At 36.9% G+C, this 25432-nt stretch overlaps 1 protein-coding gene across 1 annotated transcript in view; it reads right to left on the bottom strand.

Annotated features, from left to right (window-relative positions):
- Nucleotides 1-14621: 14621 nt before the first annotated feature.
- slc6a11b (solute carrier family 6 member 11b) overlaps nucleotides 14622-25432 on the bottom strand; it is a 33091-nt gene continuing 22280 nt past the window's right edge. The window contains exons 10-15 of the mRNA XM_059330183.1: nucleotides 23399-23511; nucleotides 22422-22559; nucleotides 18331-18433; nucleotides 17620-17720; nucleotides 17032-17202; nucleotides 14622-15308 (exon numbers count right to left, since the gene is read on the bottom strand). Of these exons, the coding sequence (XP_059186166.1) occupies nucleotides 15165-15308; nucleotides 17032-17202; nucleotides 17620-17720; nucleotides 18331-18433; nucleotides 22422-22559; nucleotides 23399-23511 (770 nt within the window). The 3' untranslated portion in view covers nucleotides 14622-15164. The remainder of the gene's footprint in view (nucleotides 15309-17031; nucleotides 17203-17619; nucleotides 17721-18330; nucleotides 18434-22421; nucleotides 22560-23398; nucleotides 23512-25432) is intronic.

The following is a 25432-nucleotide window of genomic DNA, read 5'->3' as shown; positions in this document are numbered from 1 at the left end:
CGCAATAATAACAAAAGTGAAAAATAATTTGTGTCAATCAACCCCATTGAGTCAGATCACTCCAAAAGTTACAAGGTTCTTCTTTGGCCTTTCACCAAGTTTCTTAAAAATCAAGCCAGTAGTTTTTCCTGTAATCCTGCTGACAAAAATCCAACAAATAAGCCAAACCAATATGGTGGCTATGGTGGATATCCTAGTACATACTGTGCATATATACAGTACCAGTATAATTAGACTATCAAATGAGGGTTTACTTTTTTTCCCTTGCATCATTTTAATATTACCATGCACAGTCTATATTCGATATTTTTCAATCAATCAATATCCTTTATTTAACCAGGTAAAATTCATTGAGATTAAAATCTCTTTTTCAAGAATGACCTGGCCAAGAAGGCAGCACCATGATAAAATAAGAACAATCGACCACAATACTCATACACCACATTCAACATCAATTAAAGTACATACAAGATCAGGGACAAGACTATATGAAGATTGAAATGAGTACAGTTAAAAATGAAATAAATAAACTGGTGACAGATGAATGAATAAACTCGGCCGTTATCAGAAAATAGCTTTACAAACAATTGCATTGAACTATCTTCTCTTTCCTTCAGATTTCTTCCCCTAACATGACAAGTTCCATGCTTTAGTGTAAATCTGGCTCCTTAACTACAGTGTGAGGGAGCAGTCCCAGCGTGATAAACAGTATTCTCCCAAGCCTTTACTAAAATATCACAGAGCTGGTGTCCCACCTAACCAGTGACCCATTCAACCAGTCAACATTACTTGACAGTGAAATTGGAAACGTTTTCATTGGCCGGTGACCTATTAACACTGTGTGTGTGTGTGTGTGCGTGTGTGTGTGTGTGTGTGTGTGTGTGCGTGAGTCTAGATGGAGGGTGTTGGGGGCTGATGTATGAATGTGAGCTGGTATGCAGATTGGTGAGTGTAAAATATTGTTCTTTTTCTGTTTTCTTGTTTGGCTCTTGTATATATATGTGTGTGTCTTGTATGTGTGTGTGTGTGTGTGTGTGTGTGTGTGTGTGTGTGTGTGTGTGTGCCTTGCAAATGACACCTGCACTGCAGAAGAAGAGTTTTCCAAGGTCAGGGATAAATCAACAGAAATTACACAGCTGCCAAAACCTATTACTGCAGAACCGTGCAACACAGGGCCTACCCAATGGGCATAGACCACTCATTGAGTGTACTAAGCAAACACACAAGAATCTAGGCACATACACATACACATACACATACACATACACATACACGTGTCTGTGCTTGTGTGTGAGTATGAGTGTATGTGTGTGTTTCCGCCTAAAGAAAATGTATAACCACACACCAGAACACACACACGGTTATGGTCACTCTAACACAATTCGTGCCTGTGCTCACCATTTGTAATATATTTTCTTCATGCCACAGTATTTATTGTTTAAATGTAATTTTCTTTGTCATATAATGCACTCTTCACTCTGCATGATTCAAAATACAAGCAGAAATTTACTAGAATGGCAAGCAAGATCACAGACCTCCGCGAAGACTAATGGTGGATTCACATGCTCCTCACGTCGTCCAGAGTTGGGAAAGTGTTTTTTTTTTTTTTAGTTCTGTGTGTTCATGAGTTTTAACTTGATAACAGTGTGGACGCTAGAAAGAAGATTTGATGTATTGTATTGCTCAGAGGGTTTAAACAACACGTTGACATCTGTTTCCATTATGTTTGAATGACAGCAAAGAGCGAAGGAAACGGTCCTGGAGAAATATGAAATATGATCGAGAGCTAATATTTCAGATGTTGTTAATTAATTTGTGTACCCAGCCTGATAATTTGGATCCACTCCAAATTTTAATGGTTTGTTCCTTGGCTGAACACTTCCACAACGTTTCATGAAAATGATGCAAGCAGTTTTTCCATTATCCTGCTGATCAGTGGTGGAAGAAGTATTCAGATCTCTTATTTAAGGTTAAGTACTAAAACCACACAGTGAAATCACTCCACAACAAGTAAAAGTCTTGTATTCAAAACTTGCATTTACGTAAGCAGCGTTTTATTTTCTCTAGGTGGGGCTCTTTTTAACTGCTTTACATACTGTTATGAGGTTTTTAAAAAATAATAATAATAAATTCCATCACTTTTAATGTATCTTGTAAAAAGTACAATAATTGCCTCTAAAATGTAATGGATTAGAAGTATAAAGTTGCATAAAATGGAAATACTCATACTTGTTGTTACTTGTTTGGGCATCTGGTAAGGACGCCTCCCGTTAGAGCTGTTCTGGGCACGTCCAACTGGTAAGAGACTCAGAGGAAGACCCAGAACACGGTGGAAGGATTATATCTCTCACCTGGCCTAGGAACACCTCGGGGTCCCCCAGGAGGAGCTGGAGGTTACGGCGGGAGAAAGGGACGTCTAGAATTCCTTGATTATCCTGCTGCCCCTGAGACCTGGATAAACGGGTGAATATGGATGGATGAATGGAAGAACACACACCTCAAAACTGTACTTAAGTTCAGTACTTTAGTGAATGTATTTAGTTACATCCCACCACTCCTGCTGACAGACACATGAACCAAACCAAAAACATAACCTTCTACAGTGGCAGTTCTAGACCAGTTTTACTGTGGGGGCCAAGGAGGGGCCAGTGTTTAATCAGAGGGGCACATTAAAAATGGCAAAGATGATATTTAAGCATTGAAAAACCTTTATTTTAGCTTATTTAAAAATCTATTTTAAGTATCTTTGGAATATACAAATATATTGATTGAAACAATGAGACTTACCAACAATAACAATTTTTTTTGTACGACAATGACATTTCTCATTTTTGTGCACAATTACTTTTTTAAATTTTGAAAGTACAGTACAGTGAGAATGATCTTTTTTTATATACACAAGCTTTTATTGCACAATTAAACTATTATACAATGTACACATTCTGGGTTCCTTTTGTTTCTTACAATGAGATATTGTTTGAACAAAAAATAGGTAAGAATTGTTCTGTTGTTCATCGTTATAAATCTATCATTTTATTATTAATTTGATGCAGGGGCCACAGCAGGGGCCAAGGGCTTTTTCACAGGGGCAGTGGCCCCTGGAGGCCCCTGTGTAGAACCGCCACTGACCTTCTTGGCAGAGGAAAAAAAAAATAAAAAAGAGATTCCCCTCTTTAACATGTAACATGAAGGACCAACCAAGACAATAATATGACTTGGTGTTGATGGACTGTGAAAACCTTTAAGTAGCAAATATTATTACATTTATTGTAAGTAGATTTCGACCAGGCATGAAAGAACAGAGCTTTCTAAAAGCCCCCCAGTCACGCTCTCTGTGACCCACCTTACTAGTCTCCCTCCTACATTCATACAGAGCTGGCTTTGACCTTTCACAGCAGTCACTTAGCCATTTCACAGTTATTCATCCATGCTAGCTGCACGCAGGTAGAAAATCATTGCCTGGCTTTCGTAACAGTAATTCGAATCGAACTGTGAAATTGTGAGGACGACGACAAAGCAGCTCACACCTAGGTAAAGAGATAAAGATAATGAAAACATAAGTGTTCACCACCATTGTTTGGTCCTCGAGGCTTGCAGAGCAGCACAGCTGTATACAGATAGATACGAAGGAGATAAGGTAATGGTTCAAAACTAAAAAATCAGCTCCTGCAAACACAACACATTTTATTCAATACCATATGTTTCGGTCAGGCAACCTTCATCAGGCATTTAATACACAGAAAAATAGTCTGTGAGATATATGGTGCACAATAATCAGCTAATCCTGTGGAACAAATAATCAACAAACACATAAACAAACACACCTGGGAGGTGGCTGGGGAAAGAAATGCATTATTTAATCCCATTAAGGTGAATTCCCCTCAAGTCAAATAAACCAACTCGCCCATTCTTATGGGAATGAGAACCACTGATAATGGACATTCAATCGTTTGATAATATTCAAAATAGATGCCCCCTGACCATGATACATGCCAGCAGAAACCTCAGATTCACTCTCATGTCTGCTTGCCATTATTTACCTCACTACATCTGTTTTTTTTTTATCTCTTGGATGTGTGCTTATGTTTCAGCATGTTGCTTCGAAGCTTTTAGTAGCGAGTCCAGCCCACACCCTGCACACATTAGCTACACACCCAGTGTGTCCTGAACACAGCAAAATAAAAAGAAGAGAGAAAATGCAGGCAGAAGGCGTGGTCACTGCAGACACAGACACCACCACACACTTCTAGTGATGATAGAGAGGGCTTCATTTTGTATGAGTCTATACTTTTTTCTTTTTTTTTTAAGGAAAATCCTTTTTGTTGCCTTTTATATTGTTTAATATTGACTACGCAACTGCAGAATAAATAGTAAACACACATATCAACAGTAAAAATCAGTTAAATATTAACTGAAACCGAAAATCTGTAGAGAAAACATAGAAATAGCATAGAAATCCAGCATACAAGGGCAGTACAACCATATAACAACTTGCAAGAACATCAACATTTGCAAGTAAGATAATGTAAAAATAAATAGAACATTTTCTGATAAGCAGACTCCTGTAATGCCAATTATACAACTAGACTAAACTGTAAACAATTGTCTTGTAAATTAACAGAAGAATACTGGCAGCAGGGTTGCCAGCATTCTACTGTTAATTTTACAGTTCTCTTACTGTTATTTACTTTACAGTATGTTACTTTGATAAAACCACATACCGAATTACAGTACAATCCTGTATCGCCTTGATTTGACAGTAAAATACTGATACTGCAAACATCATCTAACAAATAAAACATAGTTCAACTTACCCTGTGATTTGCTCAAGAAATGCAGGATTAAAATGGATGTTCCAAGAAAGTAAAGACCAGAGTTGGCTGAATGTCTCCTCTAGAAATACAGCAGCTTTCCGTATTTTCTTGCCTCACCGCTGTTGATTCTACCATAACTCCCAGAATGCAATGCTATTTATGGTATATAACAGTATTTTATGGGAAACGGCAAACTACATACAAATATTGCCCAGAATGCATCGTTTTCTACAGTATAATACCTTTTTAATGGAAAAAAGTGTTACTGTCACAATTCAGCTGTTTTCTTAATTTGTTACAGTGTAACGGGGGCTCTTTAGTGGTGCACTTTAGCATTAACCACTGGTATCGATACTGAATGGGTTTAGATTTAAATGTTTAAAAAATACCAAAAAAAGAAACAGAAACAAACTACGTCACTGGATCCCCCATTTGGTTAGTTAATAATCACTTCAAGATGCTGGTAATGTGGATGATAGTTTTTCAGGCTACACTTCATTTGCTGCCTACTGAAGAGGAGAAGGAGGGCGATGGAGAGACACAAAGATGCCTGGAGAGTCCTCAGGCGTCTTCTCCTTTGACCCGTGAGCTGAGAACTCAAAGAAGGTGCCGACTCGGGTCCCATTTGGCATCCTTACCCCCTACGACTCAGAGAAAATGTTGACGTGTGGGTCAGGTCACCGTGCAGTGTAATAGCCTTTCATTGACTGTTTTTAACATCAGTGTGGAAATGAATGTGTCATTTGGAGAGCTAATATAGGCAGCACAGGATGTAGAGAAGAGAATAGTGTGATATTTGAATGTGTTTAGTTTATTATGTCAGGTTATTTCAAACACAATCATAGTACGTCTGCTTGTGCATTTAGTGTTGCAAGACATTGTACTTGAATAAAAAACGTATGTTGTCTCACAGTGCACAGCAAAATCTGTAGTGTTGTTTTTTCAGTGTTAATAATTTTCAGTTGGTGAGTGTTGATTTCAGAGTTGTTTTAACACTTGTAGTGTTCAAAAAGCTCTGCCAGCGTTGTTACATGTTAACACCTGAGTTAGATTCACTTCAGTTGGAGTTGATTTTCAGGTTTAGTGACTTGTATGTTCGGCTAAAGACAGAATGCACTTTTAATGTATCGTAAAACAAAACAATGAATGTTAATTATCACATTAGTGAAAGGAAATAACATGATTTTAGGGTTAAAAATACACTTTAATGTGTCAAAATAACATAATGTATGTTAAAAATGAACACTCACTGAAAGGGAGGGATGATTTTAGTGTTGAAAATACACTTTGAGTCATAAATAACACGATATATGCTAAAAATTAACACTCAAAATGAAAAGGAATACCACAATTTGGAGTTAAAAGTGCATTTATGTGGTGTCATTAAACACCAAGGGTGTCAAATATTTAACACTATTAAAGAGTTAAAATATTAACATTTTTCAAAGTGTAATTTTAGCTGTCTGAATCTGTGAGAACTATATAAACTCAGAAAAAGTGTTAAATTTAACACTCTGTGAGTTGAATTAACATTTTGCTGTGTGTCCAGAGTTCACGAGGATGAATTGGTGTGAATGCAGAGTAATTGATTAATTGTTTTAATGGCTGATGTATTTGCTTTTTTCTTTGTCTTTGGACTAACTGATGTACCGCCCCTAAACATGGAGTTATATTAGATTTTGTGTCTTCTCCAGTATTTAAATATTACTTTCTTTTTACACAAAGGCAACTTTGACTCACTAACAGAAGCAGCGAGCAAACTAAAAGTACAACCGAAGTTAAATCTTAAATTAGTAGCTGCAAACATTGGTGGAATCCAAAATCGTACAAACATGAGGACGGTCGAAAAACCTTATGGACCATGTTTCAGTGTAGCGCTTTAAGTACTTTCTTGGATTCTATTTGACCTAACGTTTAATTTACTGTTTTTTTTAAACTGTATTCAGACTGTTCCGGACGCGCAGAAAGGCTCTGGTAACATGATATAATCACTCTCTTTTAAAGTCGGGTTTTCCAGAAGTGCTTGGGGCCTGATCATGGGCGGATTGTTAGGCAATTGTGACAAAGGACCCACCATATTTTCTACTCAGGAGCAAGTCATAGACTTTATAGTTGTTTAGCTTCTTTTTGTTGTTTTGTTGTTTTTCATTGCTTTATAGTCGTCTCGTCGTCTTAGTGCTTTTGTGTCTCTTTACAGTTGTTTTGTGTCTAGTTAAAATAGTTTTGCCCCTTTCATAGCTGCTTTGGCCTCTTTGTAGTCTTTTTGTATCTATTATTGGTCATTTTCTGTTTCTTTATAGTCATTTTTGAGTCTCTTCTTAGTTGGTATGGGTCCCTCTGAGTGACATTTTGTAGATCAAGCCCAAGGGGCCTCTCACACTTTGTGCCCCCTGGGTTTGTGCCTGCTAGTCCCATTCAGTAATCCATCCATGAGTCTCCCATAGCTCGTTTCATGTTCATGAGTATTGAGATTGACTATGTTGTTTTTTGTTGTTGTTTTGAAAACATAGACCATTTGGGGTAACACTCACACACAGAAACATTATTAAAATTGATAGCATGCTTTACTGAATCTTCTGTTCTTTGTCAACATAGAATGATGAAGTAATTTCCCTCGAAATTGATGTCATTTATTTGATATTCTTTGTCTGAAGACAACAACAGTGAAAATCTGATCTTGTCATCTCCTGTATTTTTGAGCCATGTCTGATGATTTCACACAAAGGACAGTGAACATTGTTACCCTTTCTGACCTCCAGTCTCCTGTCCAGCCTCTCTCCTCTCTTTCTCACACCAGGTACAAAAACCATTTTCCCTCCGTTGCCTTCTTTCATTACACACCAGATTACTCTCACTCATGCCCCTCCCCTCTCCATTTCCTTTCCAATCCTTCTCTTTCCTCTCGTTTGAGTTCAACCGTCTATTCCCCACTATTGGTCATCCACTTTCCATCTATCCCACTCCATCTCACACTCATTTTTTTTTAACAAGACTGTCAACCTGTGAAACCCTGGGAGGTCATGATAAGCATTGATTCCACCTCTCGATGAAGGAGATTCATGCAGGATATGCATGCAACCCCCTGTGTCCCTCCCTCATCCCAACCCCTCCCTTCCCTCTTATGTTGTCCCTTTCTGTCTGTTTGTGTCTTATCCTCCTTTTATTCAATTTTTATTATTATTATTATGTATGTATGTATTTATTTATTTTTTTATTTATTTTATAATTTTCTCTTATATGTTTATCTTTATTCATTTAAAAAATTCAATTTGTTTTTGTTTTTTCTATTTGTTTTGTTTTTGTATTTTTTTACTATAACTTTGGTGTTTTCATTTATTTTGTACTTGCTTAATCTATGGATGTATTGGATAAACTGATGTGTGCTCTGACAGCTGATATAATTATGCATCCAAGGAAAATCCAATAAAAATAATTTTGAAAGAAAGAAAGGATATGCATGCATGTGCAAAGACTTGCTCACAATGACACTTAGCTCTGTGTATTTTTTTTTCTTCTCAGGGGAGAGAAGGTTATTCAGCATCAAGCATGCAAGGATGAAATGTACCTGATATTTTCAGGATGCCATGTCAGGCTCTGTGAGCATGCAAACCATTAATTTAGTGATAATGACACAGAAATACACACATGATGCTTGTGCACAGAAATAGACACAGACACACAAACATATGCAGCCACATGCAGAGGCATTAGCACATGCACAAGAAAGGCACCGTGGTATTTTCACCTGGTGTTGAAGCTCGTTCAGTCATGGTAGTTTGGAATTTGCTGCCCCCTGCTGAAAATAAAATAATAACTCCAGCCTTATGTCACACCAGCAGGGGGTCAAAAGGGAACAAAAACACATTAAATGTAGTGTGTGAGTAGTCTTTTTGAAGCACAGAACCAATAACACGACCTCTGACTGATTTTAGGCACCAAGCCAAACAAAAACTGAAGGCATTATACGGAACGCTCCATCAACTCCTGCTTTTTTCTGCACCTTTAGACTGTTCCTAATCATACTGTCTTTACTTTTTACAGCTTTGATGCACATTTCATACTTTTTTATGTTTTGAAAATAATAGGGGTCTCACTCATTCATTGACTGGAATTTTGTTGCCACATTGGCAGCCCTCAAAAGGCTTTTTCAACCGCTTATTTTTGGAACGGAAAAAGCAGAGCAGAAGAGTCATTCATTCATTAAATTTAGATTTGGCTACATCTTCATCAAATTATATGTGATTAAGATTAAGATATTCTCATATTTTCACAAGATATAAATACAAAATTACAAACACAATATGTATTAGGAGTCATATATGTGGCTGTCCTTTCCGATATTCGATTTTGGTTTCAATTCTGTCCTTTTATTTGGTCCCATGAGCCATCCGTCTTCTCAGTTTTCTCTCTGCCTTTCACTTTACCCATTACAGTCTTTCCTTCCTTCTCATCATCATTTGGCTGACCCTGTGTCCTGCCTCTGGGTACTTATCAGCAGTGCTAGATAACATTTGCATCAGATTGAAGCCAATAACAAACTTGCACTTAGAGACTTGTAGTAGCACCTGTAATCAGTACCAATGCAGGGAGTTTTTACCTTCTATTTTTTTCTTGGCACACATGTCATAAAAAATACGGTCTATATGCCAAAATAACAAACAGATCTGAACTGACTTAAATGACAGCTTTTATTTCCACAGGATTATGATCAAACTGTTTTCATTTAAGTAAATATGTCTCACAATACCTGAGTGGTTAATGTTTCCCAAAAGATGATCATCACATACAAACAGTATGAAGAGCAGGAACAACAGTAAGAATTCTTCTCCTGTGTAATGAATGAAAGGGTAACATAATTTGATGTAATATTAACTGTATCATCAATGCATACACTATAAAGTAATTTTCTTGCACATTTATTTTCTCTAACCCCCCATCAAAAGATCAAGATAAAAATCTAGGTTGCTTTAATCTTTAGGCAAGGCTGACTTTTGGCCATGGTACGTTGTGTTTCTATCTTGGCTCTGTCCTGCAGCACTGCCCCAGAACACTGCGAGTGAGTCAACTAATCTGTTATGCCTTCACCATAATCGCAGGGAAGAATGCTGCTTCCCCCTTTTTCTCTTTCACTGACTGCTCTTCTATCTGTCTTGTATTTACTCTTCTGTCTTATGGCGTTCCCATCCGTCTGTTTCTCCATCCCTTCTGTACATTTGTGTCTGTGTGTGCAGTATTTACTATATAACTCAAACAAGCATGTGTTTGTTTGCTTGTCTTTAATCTTGATTGCCTCCCTCTCATCTGGCAATCATACCTGTTAGTTGTTGTCCATTGTTTCATCTTAAAAATGCAATCCTTTAACAGTGTGCCTAAAGTTAGCATCCCAATCAATATCACTGTTAACATGAATTAACTATGCACCTTCCTAACCAAGCTATCAAAAACACATATAATAAAATATGAGTCGTATAGTAGATGGTTAAAAACAACATTCAAAAGGCATTATATAGTATGACGTTCAAAATCACATTAAAAAAAGTCATAGTATAGTATGATGTCCAAAATCATTAAGAAAAAAAGTCATAGTATGATATGTTATGACCATTGGTCATACTATGTGTATGTGACTGTGTTAATGTAGTTATTCCTCCCTGCCAGAGGGAGGTGCTGCTCCTAGTGTGTTGTGTGTCTCCCTTTGTTTTGGCAGGTGGTGATTGTAGATGCTGATTGGTCAGGTGTCTTCCTCTCTGCCTTTGTCCTGACTTCCTGCCAGACCATGTTGTCCCATTGTGTCTTGTCAAATTTTGATTGTTATGAAGGGTTGAATCTTTGTTAAATCATTGGGAGCAAAGAAACTTTTTTAAAAGATATTTTTGGGCCATTTTAAGGCTTTAGACAGAGCGAAGGGGGGGGGGGGGGGGGGGTCCTCTGTGGTATGCGCTATACCAAGTGTGCCACCGGGACACCTAGCAAAGAAACCTTTTTATATAGTGCAGTCCTGGTAGGTAGGGGTGAGTGGCCATTTTGTTTGGGAAGCTTTTTCTCCTGTTTTAGGTGTTAAGTATTAGGGAAGCAGGTAAGATCCCTGAATTTTCTTTTATACCATTTCTTTGTGGATAGGTAAGTTGGTTTCAATTACAATATATATTTTTTGTGTTGTTTGACTGTGCTCACCCTGTAAGTACCTACCTGTTGTGAAGATTACATTTGTGTTGGACTGCAATTTTGGTCATCTTCAACTCTGGGAGTTGGGAAAAGGGGTGTAACTTTGTGTTACACTCAGGTTACCCCTTGGCCCAGGCGTAACATAAATTGGTGGCAGTCACAAAAAATGTATATAGTATGTTGTTGTATAGTATGTTGTATGGTATGTTGTTCAAAATTACATAAAAAGTCATAGTATAGTATAACGTCCAAAATCATAAAAAAAGTCATAGTATAGTATGTTGTTCAAAATCACATAAAAAAGGTCATTATAGTATGTCGTTCAAATTCACAAAAAAGTCATAGTATAGTATGTTATTGAAACTAGTATATAGTTCAAAATCCCATAAAATAGTTTAAGTATAGTATGTCGTTCAAATTCACATAAAAAGTCATAGTATAGTATGTCGTCCAAAATTACAAATAAATGTCATGGTATAATATGTTGTTCAAAATGACAAAGAAATCATAGTATACTAGGTCATTCGAAATGACAAAATAAAGTCACAGTATAGTATGATGTTCAAAATAACAAAAAAAAGTCATAGTATAGTATGATGTTCAAAATCATTACAAAAAGTCATAGTATGTCGTTCAAAATGACATAAAAAGTCATAGTATAGTATGTCGATCAAATTCACAAAAAAGTCATTGTATAGTATGTCGTTTGAAATGACAAAACGAGTCATAGTATAGTATGAAAATCAAAATAAATGTTTAGGTGTTTTCCTTATCTGCCTCTCTTTTTGGCTGTACAAGTTGATCTGCAGCTTCCAGGAAAATTCAATTTAAATCATGGATCCTCCGCTTTTCTTTTCCCCTGACAATCATTGGAAGAAGTGGAATAAAACAACTCAGCCTATAGGGAATTTTTTTTGTAATGTATACAGTATCTGCCTGTCAGTCAACAGCACAGTTTTAGATCAAGGTTTTAGATAGAAGCTTATCTCCAAAAAGAAAAACAGAAAAATCCATTTTACAGCATCTGAGAGAGACATATTTTCCCCATTTAACCTTCACATTACTCTCAGAGTGGGTTTTGCTTGGCTGAAGAGTCCAGAAACTTTCTTCAGCTCATAAAGCGTTCTCAGAAGTTGCCGTGCAGCGGCAACGTGACACAACAACAAAAGAAGATTTACTTCACATCATCTGCCGGATCAAGTCAAGATGTCACCTCCAAGTCAAAGAAAGTAAAGCTGATTTCTGAAGTGTGACAGTTGGATCTATGCACAAGACTGCACACACACACACACACACACACACACACACAAAGAATCACAAAGCATGCTCAACACACACACTGAAACACAACCAGAGGCCTACAAACACACTGTTAGGGGATTTCATCAAATCTGGACTAAAGTCATGCAGCGGCCCCTCAAGGAAATCATCTAATAAGATCATAGAAAGAAAAAAAACATGTTTGTAGACAATTTTCTTATTTGTTTCTTTTATTTATAGATCTGGTCTGAGGGCTACTGGCCCTGTACTCCTGTAGCAGGATTTATAAATAAGTGGGGTCCAGAATTTATTTATTTTAACGGACTTTAGATTTGTGGACAAGCAAAATTAATGTCGCCTACTGTTGGTCAGACATAAGACTGTTGAGAATGTCATCTTCTGCATTTTCTAGACTGATACTATGTTTATTTTTTTCCACGATTTACTAGAAAATGTTTCAATAGTGAAGCTTAAAGTAAAATGAAACAGTTTCCAGCTTATGACTTGTTTGTGTCTGTCAATGATCTAGTCGCTGTGTTAAAATGCCATCTTATCTCATCTGATCCTTTCATTTTATCTACAAAGTCTCATCACAGACACATTGAAACCCTTTAAAAAGCCTTTAAGAAGAAAATGTCATAATATAAAAGTGTTTTTTTTCCTTTTAAGGACAACTGCAACGCTGAAGTTTTATGATAAAGTCAAATAAAAAACCCAGAGCCAACACTCCTTTTTCCTTTATATTTATTCTTAAAAATGAGTAAGCAGACAGTTCATGTGTCCTGTGAATACCAAAATGTGTAGAACAGTACAGAACAGTAAATCACCTTTCATTATAATTCTATAACAAGATCTTTTGAGAGACATATCAAAAGTCAAAACAAAGGTCGTATTCTTTTTAATACAGCAATTCTTTTAAAACATCTTTCATGTCAAGAAATAGACCACAGATTTCTAGAAAGAGATGTAAAAATATACATCAACATGATCAGTGTTAAACAGCAGGCTAGAATTTCCGATGCACACGACTATTAACTTGCACAAACATCAGTGAGGAGGTGATAATGTCATAATGCAACCACACCAGCGGGACCGATCACATGTTGAAGAGGATGTCACAGCTTAGACAGGAGGGGCTTCAGTCACTAAACACTTCCTCGATTTCCCTCGTTACTTACTCGATCACGCACTTCCTCAGCTCATCAATTCCTAATTTCTTCCCCTGCTTTCTTTGCCTCCTCCTGAAAAACTGTCAAGAGAGAAACTTGACGTTTCATCCCCTCAGATGCTCTCCTCTGATTGCATTTTCATCAGGAAACAAAGGACAGAAGGGAACAAAAAGGACGGGAGGTGAGAAAGTCGGACAAAGCGAGAAAAAGGGAGGTAGGACAATTTGGAGTCGTTGGCGTGCTGATTGGATGAGGCTGTAATGGACTGAGATTGATCTGAACAATGAGACCAGCTCATTGACTCTCACCACAATTAAACGAGTGTCAGGAGCAGACTGTGCTTTCACCCCTGCAGCGGCTCAGACAGTAAAATTAAAGATGTATTGTTTTCAGCGAGGTTTAAGAAAGGTTACAATCAATAGCAATAGAATAATATTGATTGATGAGACAAAATAAAAAGCATTCAGCAGCATCACAGTTTCATACAAGGCCCGTGTCGTCGCTCAAGCCCTCCATGTGACCAAGAGAAGCCACAGACAGAAGTGGAAAAACATTGAAAGAGGCGGACAAGCAGAGGTTGAGGATGAGAAGGAAGGACAGCGGGAGAAAAGAGAGAAGGGGACAAGGGGGAAGAATAAAAACAGGAGGGGGGGGGTATAAGAAGACAGATGGGTTTTGAAATGCTCATCTGATGGGCGTTCATCTTCTCTTCTACAGGCGGAACAGGAAATAAAAATGCAGGGGTGGAAGCACGTCTGTCTGTCACTCTGCGTTAGGCTCAGCATAATTGCTGTGAAATGACAGATACCCACGACTTATAGGAGGGCAGTTGGAGGAGAGAGAGGTGTGTGTTTTAGACTCAGCCTGTGAGCCATGTGAAGATTTGTAACTCAAAACAAGAGATGGAAAAAAAAAAAATAAGATTTCAGAATAAAAAGGGGGGATAGTTTTACTCTTTATTTGCCCTTCAGTATTACCTGTTTAGAAAGAGTGGTGCCATGGAAATCAGCAAAGCCCTTAGGACTTAATAATCCTAACGTGATGATCAATAGCCCATTTAATATCCAATTACACCCATTAAGTAGAGGTTTTGCTTATGCTGCTTAGCCACAATGTTGAATTCAAGTAAATACGACTCACTGAACTTCAGATGACGTCCATGATTACTACAGCAAAACTCTTTACATGCAGGTTTTACTTGCAGGGTGTGCCCTCCTATAGCCTCAGTACTAACACATACTGCAGTATCCTCACACAAAACTACAACTGGTACCCAAGCTGCTACATCTTAGACAGTCACATTTGAGTAGCTAATACAGAGGCACAGCACTTTGCCAATAAATGTACAGTGCAAGTCTTCACAACACAGCACATTGGTATTGTTCTAAAAGGCCCAGACACTCGTGTGACTAGTACTGACATGGTACCTGGACAAGTTTTAACCATATATTGTATGTCATCAAACAGATTTTTAAAAATATTAATGGTTAGAAAAGAAAGAAACAGTCGCAATGTTAACTTGGGAAAAAAACAGCAACAAATGTGTTATCAAAGTTTGTGCAAAACAGAAGCAGACTACGAATCACATGATAGCTTTTTTTTCCTTTTTTTTTTACAAAACAAAAATTACACTCCGAGTCATTTGTTTCATTTCCTGTTTTGTGTAGCGGTGGAGAATGTTGTTTGCTGTACTTCTCATTTGTTGGACTTATCGTGCAGACGGCAGGCAGCTTGGTCGCTCAGTCAGGCGGGCAGGTTAGAAATGCGTCTCCTTCTCTGAGATGGTGGATATTTTCCCATCAACCTTGAGTTTTGCATCGTTGGCAGCGTAAGGACTGAGGGCGGACAGCTTCCCTCTCATTTTTAGGTCTGGGCTGGGAGTCGTCAACTTCTTCATTCGCTGCAGAGAGAAAGAGACGGAGAAAAGAGATCTTTCAGTCTCATTATGGTTTTTCCCAGGAATGTCACCACAGACACTCAGTTCATAATACTGCAAAAAATACTGTACAGTCATGGAAAAAATTATTAAACCACTGTTTTCTTCAGTTTCTTCATTTTAATGCCTGGTACAGCTAAAGGAACAAATATAATGACAACAACAAAAATGGCTCATAAGAGCTGATATCTAGCAAATTTCAATGGTTTTCTTGATAATAACCAAAATACATTTTAACAAAACAATGGAAAATGGCGCTTAAATTTAACTTTTATGAGCTATTTTTGTTGCTATCATTATATTTGTCCTAACAAATGCACCTTTAGTTGTACCAGGCATGAAAATGAACAAGAAATTGAAAAAAGGTGGTCTAATGATTTTTTCCACAAATGTAATTCTGCCTTTCATCAGTGGGTCATATTGGTCACATCTGCATGGCCTCATTCAGTGATAAACAGTTAATTAACTGATTTTTATCTGAATGAAAATAAAAAAATCTGCTTTATTTGACAGTGCAACCATTAACAACAAACATCCACTAACCATAACCTCTTTTATACTGACAATAGACTTCTTTTATTTGTTATTCAGGCTTGAGGTAATTTGGGGATGACTGAGTGAAAAGGGGAGCAGTAAGACACCCTGTTTGTTCCATAATATATTATAAAAACTGTACATAAATAATAGCAAATAAAGAATGTCTTCCCGGTATCTGATCATTTCTTTCAGATTTCTACACAGGTCTACCGTTTGTATGCGTTTGTGGATTTTATTCATAATGTGACTAAGCCATCCCTGATATAATGTCTCAGGACTGGCAAAAAGCCAGAGGCCACTACAGATTATCTCCATCTCATGTCAGAAACCTGCAATTTGTTCATTTGATCATCCCCCGAGCAGTGATGGGAGACCGACTGTGTCACAGTCAGATGGAAGAGATACAATGGCTTTTTTCAAGTTGTGTTTTTACAAGGTGAAACAGGTTGCATTCCTTGTATATTAGTCACTAATGCTGCTTTTATGATCTTAACAACTGTAAACGAAAGTCTTTTCTAAATTAATTCTAATAATTCTTCTACCACGTGTGGTTGCATTGTCCATTATTGTTATGAACCACAAACAGTGTGCTGTAACAGACAGTTGCCTTTAAAATAAGAAAACAGCCTGGTTTTGATGTGGTGTCAAGGGCCTCACTTTCAGTTGGAAGGTGATGGGGACATAAGGGTTTAGATGAAAAATTACTTTTTTTTAAGATATGCAATTTTAGCATAAATAGTAACAGGGGGTTAGTATAAGATCAGAGTAACATAAGAAAGTAAGGGAAAAACTGCATAACAGCACATCAAAAAGGCATATATTAGGCTACTACAGAGTCTGCAAAATGAAAATACTATGAATGCACAGTTGTTTCTTCTATAGTGACATTGAAGAAGAAGAAGATTACTTTATTAATCCCACAATGGGGAAATTCAACCTCTGCATTTAACCCATCCTTTTTTACACACACCATGCAAGGAGCAGTGGGCAGCACATTACTGCGCCCGGGGAGCTGTGCACGCAGTTATTAGGAACAATTGCTAACAGATTATGCTGTTAAAAAATCATGGACAAAACTGACCATTTCAAGTCCCCAATGTAAATGACACTTATGGCTGCAGACACAAAGAAAATCTTGCAAGGTTTGTACCTCAGAGAAGGTGCCAGGAGTCTTCCAGATCATCCAGATCATCCCTAGAGGGATGCAGACCATCGAGGACATGGCCATGAACCAGCCGATACCGTAGCCCCAGTCAGGGTAGGTGTACACGTTGTTGTATTTCAGCGGTTTGTATTTAATCAGGAAAAAGAGGAAAATTCCCTGCAAGAGACCGAAACAACACCCTATTTGTAAATGTTTTTTTTACACTGTGAGGAAGAAATTTGCTTCTGATGAATAAAGATCACACATTTTGAATTCAGAGTCAGAATGATGCTGCAGCAAATAAACCAATTATGTAAAATGAACAACTTTCTTCTCAATCCAGGTATAAATTAAAGCTGCAACAGACTATATGGCAACAGCTAGATTATGTAACTCAATTGAACTTATCTTGAAGAATAAACCAAAAACAAATTAAATTGTATTTTATTCCGTAGCTAAATACTGCCATTGATTAATTTTAAAGGCAGAATAGAAAGAGAGTCATCCTCTGAAAGTGTCATCACTACAGAGATAATCTACATGATGTGTTGTTGATGTTGTTGTTGTTGATTTTGTGTCTACAGTCAGACTCACAGCACAGATGCCCGGGGTCAGGATCATCCAGCACCACTTGATGAAGAAGACAGGTTTGTAGCCAATCATGTCCTCAATATTGGTGTAGAATCTGTCACTACCTGGAATGCAAATAAGTGTCACTCAGAGTTTCTGGATGCACCATCAAAAATAATGACATGATTGATGTCTGTTGACAGTATATGTCTGTCTAAACAGGGCTGCTGACTGGATGTGGATAAAATGTTTTCTGAAACTTTCTGTGAGGAGAGACAGACTTTCTGCATTACTGCATGTAAAATATTTTTTACTTGGTCATATATGTTTGTTTTTTTAAATTGTCTGCGAGAATTGGACAGTTAATGTAAATGAGATGACATATGAACCCAGAAATTAAAATATCCATTAAAGGAGAGCATTTGAAAAAAAACACACACACAACAAATACAGAATGGCAACCTTTAACGCTGTTATCATATCAAATAATAATAATAAAAGGATTTGTGTATATTGTACAAGTAGGAGATGCATGTGTTTGAGTCCAATCTCCAGCAGAGGGCAGAGAAGAAATATTAATGCAGCAAGGAGTTTAAAAGCATGATACAAGGTCTTGCAACTGTCTGTTTTTCTGTGCTGTCAAAAGAGATCTATTATCTGGTGAGGAATAAAAAAATTCACATTTCTCTGAGATCTTTGAGATTGTTACACTTCAAGTTGAGACTGTTATCTTACCGTAAATCCAGCCGATACATATGGACTCAAATATAGCCACAAACAGCAAACACATCCCGCTGGCAGCATACGAGTCGAACAGCTGGAAGACGTACATCCCTCCCTGATAGAACCAGACAGGTGTCAGTTTTCTGTCACAGACACTGTATGAGCATCAGACTCGGTTATATCACATCACATATAAATTGATCAGCTGTGCTTGATTTGGTTGTCAGGGCCCGATGTCATAGTGACATAGAGTAAACTAATGAAAACAGCAATTCAGCACTGATATTTCCTCGAGCAAAAAGAGGATTTGTCCAAAAATTTAAAGGGTTCTTCGTTCTAAGCTGTTACAACTGAAGATGTTTTTAGTACAACATCTATGCAGTCATTGGTATTATTTCTTTGTAGAGCTATTTCAACTCCAGATACACATGCTGTTCTTTAATACTCCATTATGGACCCGATACAAACATTTTAAAGTGAAGTACTTTGGAAGACCAATTCCAGTTTTTTTTTTTTTTTGGTTCATTATCATTATGTGATGTTCATGTCTGTCATTGTGACCCATTACTGGACATTAGAGGGGGTAGTTCGACATTTTTGGGAATTTTTTTGCTATACCACTCTGATATCCTTCAGTTCTAACACTGGAAATTTCCCCTTTGTGGGACAAATAAAGGAATATCTTATTACATTATTATAATGTAATATCTTATCTTATCTTCTTCTCCTTTGCCTCAAATAAGGACTGCCTAGCCCAACAGGTTAAACAACACATTCACAGATATATAAAAACAAAATTAGCACTTTGCTAATGGTCAGTGCACTCAAAATGACATATTACTACCGTTATAAGTAATTACTGTTCAATTTAACATTGTGAAACAGTTGCACGGTTCCAATTTTAAACACACGAGCATGAGAATAAATTGACTGTTTGGTTAATGTTGTGAAACAGAACTATTTGGTTAGGTTCAGGTAACAAAACTACTTGATTAGGTTTAGGAAAATATATTGTGATGTTATATGATGTCACAACGTTATATAGCCATGTAAAAAAACCAAAGGTTAAGTTGAATTAACTTATTGCCAACTTTCTATTGCACACCTGTATCCGGTCTCCTACACTGCAAAAAAGCCAACTTGTAGTTTTTGGCCTAAAACAGTGATTTAAGTTGGTAAAACTTGGAAATATAAATGTCTAACATTTAGGGTATTAATGTAAGTTAGCACAACAAAGGAAGCCAGTTGTCTGCTCAAAAACAAGTTGGTGAGTTGTTGTTACTTATATCTTTAAGTTGGGGTTCACAAGAAGGGACAATAGTTCTGCTAACTCTAAATTCTTTGTTGTGAAATTCGGTCATTAGCGAAAGCTAGCGGCTTACTGATGCTAGCGGCGCTGCTTGTTACAGCTACAAGAGTAGCCATTAGCGTATCAATGCTAACTCAAAATTGTGGTCGCAACATTAGCTGACATTTCATAGCGGCGTTACAATCATGCCAGTGAAATTCAGAGTTGAGCAAACTCAAAAACAAAACTTAAAATATTTAGTTTAATTGTCCAACTTAAAATTTTATCAAAATGTGTTGCCTTGAAATTTTGAGTTCACGCAACTTTTCTTTTTTTGCAGTGTAGGTGGAAGTTCTGTGTTTGTCTGACACATCCATCACCACACCCACCCACCCTAAATGGACGCTGTTGCTCTTTATATTTAACTTTATGAACTTTATGCTCTTTATTATAAATATGGGTCGTAATTAGCTGCTTGCGCAAATGGCATATGCTGCCATTTTCTGGGTGAGGATGTTCTTCTGTTAAAGAAACCAGCATCTCTAATGCTCACATTAACACGCTTTATCTCACTAAATTCATTGTGATAACAAAACCCGTCATTGCTTCATGCTGTTTACATTCTTTGTGCTAAGCTGGACTTTGTACTGTCAGATATAGGAGTGGTATTATTTCATAATATCAGCAAGAATGGAAATAGTTACATTTCACTAAATTCCTTTAACGGTTACAGTTGCTACAGTATCAGTGGTGGTGCTCACTTTTTTACCATCCACTCTACCTACTCTATCAGACAACTCATCTGTTCTCTGTGCTTCCACTAAAAGGGTAATCATGAATAAAATCTCACATGAATCTGGGAGTAGGGTTATGTCACAGCTCTAAATGTCTGTAAACAGCTAAGAATATCACTAAAATGTCTCAGTGACTCTCTTCCTGCCCATACTGCAGCCTGGTATTGAACCAAAATCTCGGAGGACCCTTTGAACTGTGATTTAATCCCACTCCAGGTGTTCTGTGACATTTTATTCATGATGGCTCTCCGGTGGCAGAACGGAATAACGAGTATAGAGTACACGTAGTGCTGAAAGACGAGTAAAAGCAGATGGAAAAATTGTCATTTTTTTATGTGTAGTGGAGATAGTGAAACAGAGGTCAAATCATCAGATAATGTAGAAGTCTCCAACGGCAAAAAAAACAAAAAGAGAAAGTGCTGTATTTCAATTATATTAAATTATTTCCCTCAGTTTCATGGCCACTATGGGCCACTAGAGAACAGTACAGCATTGTTACGGTGAGAGATGTGCATATAGACACATGAAAAGCTTTTAGTGGACGACAATGTGAGGAGCTAGACTCTCATCCATTATTATGACACAAAGATGGAAAGTCCTAAAAGCACAGAAGAAGCTGGTGACATGAATGAAAGCTTTAGATGGATAACTGAACCACATACCTTTGGGGAAAAGGCATGATCGCATGATACATGATACTATATGCAATAATTTAAATCTATCAGGTCCATCATACGGATTATTGATGATACATCTAGAATGTACCTGGCTGGGTTTCACCTCAGACTTGTAAATTGGTGGCGATGATGATGATGATGATGATGATGATGATGATGCAGATGGAGGTGATGGTAATGACAATGTCGGCAATGATGAAATAGCTACATAGAAATAAAAACATAAACATGAAGGTAAAACTGTGTAATCTCCGAAGCTGTAAAGAGTTGTAGACAACTTGCCCCGCCCCCCAAATAATGTTGATTAACATTTAAAGGACCAGTGTGTAGAATTTAGGGGGAGCTATTGCTAGAAACTGACATCATATTTATAACTGTTCACATTAATAGTAGACTTGTGATTCTTGGGTTTCTACGGTAACCCAGAGTGATGAAACCAAACACTGGGTCAAGAGAGAGTCTTTCAAGTTTGCACGTTACTTAAAGGCTACTGTAGTTCTACTAGCGGTTTTCTAGTTGGATGCAATCTGCGACCTCACCACTAGATGTCACTGAATCCCAACCACTTGACATTTAAAGGGATAGTTCGGATTCATTGAAGTGGGGTTGTATGAGGTTCTATAGTCAGTGTATGATCTACGTTTTTTCATTTGTTGTAGTTTGGTGAACTTTCTCACTTTATAATTATAGTATTATAGCAGTGGCAGTTCTACACAGGGGCCTCCAGGGGCCCCTGCCCCTGTGAAGAAGCCCTTGGCCCCTGCTGTTGCCCCTGTGTCAAATTAATAATAAAATCATCAATTTATAACGATTAACGACGGAACAATTCTTACCTACTTTTTGTTCAAACAATATCTCATTGTACACAAAAGGAAACCATAATGTGTACATTGTATAATAGTTTAATTGTGCAATAAAAGCTAAATATGAAGATCATTCTCACTGTACTGCACTTTCAAAATTAAAAAAGTAATTGTGCACAAAAACGAGAAATGTCATTGTCGTACAAAAGTCTCATTGCTTCAATCAATGTAGTTCTTCCAAATATGAGACTTTTAGCTAAAATAAAGGTTTTGAATGCTTAAATATCATTTTTGACTCTGATTAAACACTGGCCCCTCCTTGGCCCCCACAGCAAAATTGGTCTAGAACCGCCACTGTATTATAGTATTATAGTATGCAAACATTTCTTCCTGTTTACCCAGTGAATAAATGTAGCTGATTTGAAAATGCTTATAAACAAGTCATCATTGCAGTACTTTTTTAAAGTACATAATTCACTTAACCTGAAATAAACCTGACGTGTTACCTTGAACTGTAAGGATGTAACTAGCTGAGTCTTACCTCCGTACACATGATGAGTCCTATAAAGAAGGAGACTATAGACATGACCAGAATCAGCTGCTCTCTGCGGTAGCCTCTCCTGAAGGTGTCTGGGTACATGTCCACCACAGCCGTCACTAAACTCTCCACACACACAAACTGCAAAATAAAAAAGATAACATCATTTTCATGATGGAACCAGCCTCGTTTATCTGTAAATTAGATGACAAGATAATACTATGGTTCATTAACCCTTTATCAGGCAAAGAACTACATTTGGTAACTAAAAAAGTTGCAAATTGACTAGATTAAAGTGGCAAATTACAAGAAAAAAAGTCGCAGATTTAAGAGATTTAAAGTGGCAAATCTGTATGAAAAAAGTCGCAGATTTATGAGAAAGTGGGAAAAAAGAAACTTTTTTCTCGCAGATTCATCACTTTTAAATCTCATAAATCTGTGCATTTTTTTCTTGTAGATTTGCCCCTTTAATCTCGTACACATTTTTCTCGAAATATTATTTTCGTATGTTTTTTTTTTACACATTCTGGCAGTATGTAATATCCTCCAATATTCTCTAGGGTTAAAATTTGGAATTTGCAAGTATTTCAATGAGTTAAAGTGGTGAATCTGGGAGAAAAATGTTGATTTTTTCCCCACTTTTTTCTCGTAAATCTGCGACTTTTTTCTCACAGATTTGCCACTGTAAATCTCTTAAATCTGCGATTTTTTTTCTTGTAGATTTGCCACTTTAATCTAGCAAATTTGCAACTTTTTTCTCGAAATATTACCTGAAGTTACCAAATATAGTTCTTTACCTGATAAAGGGTTAAAGACAAACCGGAATTTAAATGCTTAAAATGCTATTTTAGAAAATCTACGCTGCAAAACTTAAACAACTGAACTAAACTTAAAGTGCAGTCAATACATAATCATAGTCTAAACAGTAACTTGATAGTAAGTGAAACATTCCCTATAATCTCAGCACCAGCAGTCCTCACCTGACTGTCCAGGCCGAGGAAGATGAGCATCATGAAGAAGAGACAGGCCCACAGTGGAGACAAAGGCATCATAGTAACAGCCTTGGGGTATGCAATGAATGCAAGACCAGGACCTGCACACACACACACACACACACACACAAAATATTAAGCATATTTAGGATATGGTAGATAACACTTTAAATATGGATGCTGTGGCAAAGAAGCTATACATTCTGAAATGTGGATTCTTTACACACATCTAGCACAGAAGATCTATACAATCACCAGTTTCAAAGTGGGCATGCACCATTCAGTATTGGACCAAATGACTCCTCGGTAACACTTTACAATAACCATCTAAGTGATGTTTATAGATGGTTTATAAACCAATTGTTAACCATTTACAAAGTGCTATACATATTTAATCTTTAAATGGTTTCAACCAATTTCTTAAAGGTATATGAATCATTTCAAAATCATTAACATACTGAATATGGTGTTAAAAATGTTATAATGAGTGAAACTAAAACTATTAATAAACTATTAATTATAATTTAATTGTTTGTTAATGGTAAATTAATTATAAACTTACATTAATATACCATCTATTAGCCATTTATAAATGATTTAGTTAGTTAAACAGTAAAAAATTATGTATTTACCATTCTAAATGGCCTATAAACGGTTTATAAATGATGATTAAACATTAATAAACATAAATCTGTTTCCCATTTATAAATGCTGGTTATTGTAAAGTGTTACCGACTCCTCTTCTGAATTCCTGCTTAAGTTATGGCCAAAAATATTTTGTGTAACTGTGACTTTTGTCCACCAAATTCTAATCACTTCATCTTTGAGTCCAAGTTGACTTTCATGCCAAATTTGAAGAAATTCTTTTCAGGCATTCCTGAGATATTGCTTTCATGAGAATGTAGTATAATCCATAAATCTCTTGCTTTTCACTTACACCCTGTTTAAACTTCTCTCACATTTCTGTTAACGTTTTGTGAAATCAGTTGATGGTTTGAGATTGTTCCAAGAGCCAAAATAGGCTGACCGGTCTGAATAAATAACTCACTTTTCTATCACATTTTATTGTATGTTTAATATATAATTCTGGTCTGCTTTTCTGTGGTCCTTCCCAATGTTTCTTCATTTTTCTCTCCTAATTTTTCATGAGTTTTTCCTTTGCTGTTTGATGGGGGGTAATGATAAAGGCCTGATTATTGCTTTCTATTATATGCTTTTTATCATTGGCAAATGACTGTGGTATAAACAGGATTATACCATTTATCAACACATTATCAAGAAACAATATAGAAGCTATCTTGAACCTCCACTAGACAAAGTGGTGATTTTACTACAAAGTTTTTAAATGTCTCTCTGAAAACAATGTTGTGTATGAGGCAAAAAGACGTGCAATCCAACATGGTCTCACAGAAATCCGTGAAATAGCCACGGATTTCGCTTAACTACATTCACTGAGTGAATATTTAGAAAATAAAACATATATTTCTTGCTAGAAATGTGATCAAAATCCATTTTTAAGCAGAAACAAAGTCAAAATATTGATTTTTTCACTAAAAATGAGAGAACTGTCCGCCATGTTTTTTGTTCTGACTGCCGGAACCTTGAAAGTCACGTGACTTGGAACAAACCAATATATGGAAAAAATATCCATGGAATAGCCACGGGATATGACTGTCTCTAACTTGCATTGTAGCGAAATCCGTGTCAGTTTCACGGATATTTGAGTAATTCCGTGGCTATTCCACGGATATTGAGTTAAGCGAAATCCGTGGCTATTTCACGGATTTCTGTGAGACCAGGTTCGTGCAAACATAGTGTACTGTAATTGCACAAAGTGGCACAATGTTTTATCCTGGGGGATGAATGAATTACATGAAATGTGATGAGATACAGTTGTGAAATAAGACTGGTTGGTTCAAAATAAGAGGTGGTATGTTTTCGAGTTATTTAACACCTAAATTTGGTGAGAAGCCCTTAGAAACACATGATTTAAAACATTAGGCTCTGTCCTCACCCGGCTCT

Source organism: Centropristis striata, chromosome 3, assembly GCF_030273125.1.
Source record: "Centropristis striata isolate RG_2023a ecotype Rhode Island chromosome 3, C.striata_1.0, whole genome shotgun sequence".
NCBI lineage: Eukaryota > Metazoa > Chordata > Actinopteri > Perciformes > Serranidae > Centropristis > Centropristis striata.
This window is presented reverse-complemented; position numbering and strand designations above follow the sequence as displayed.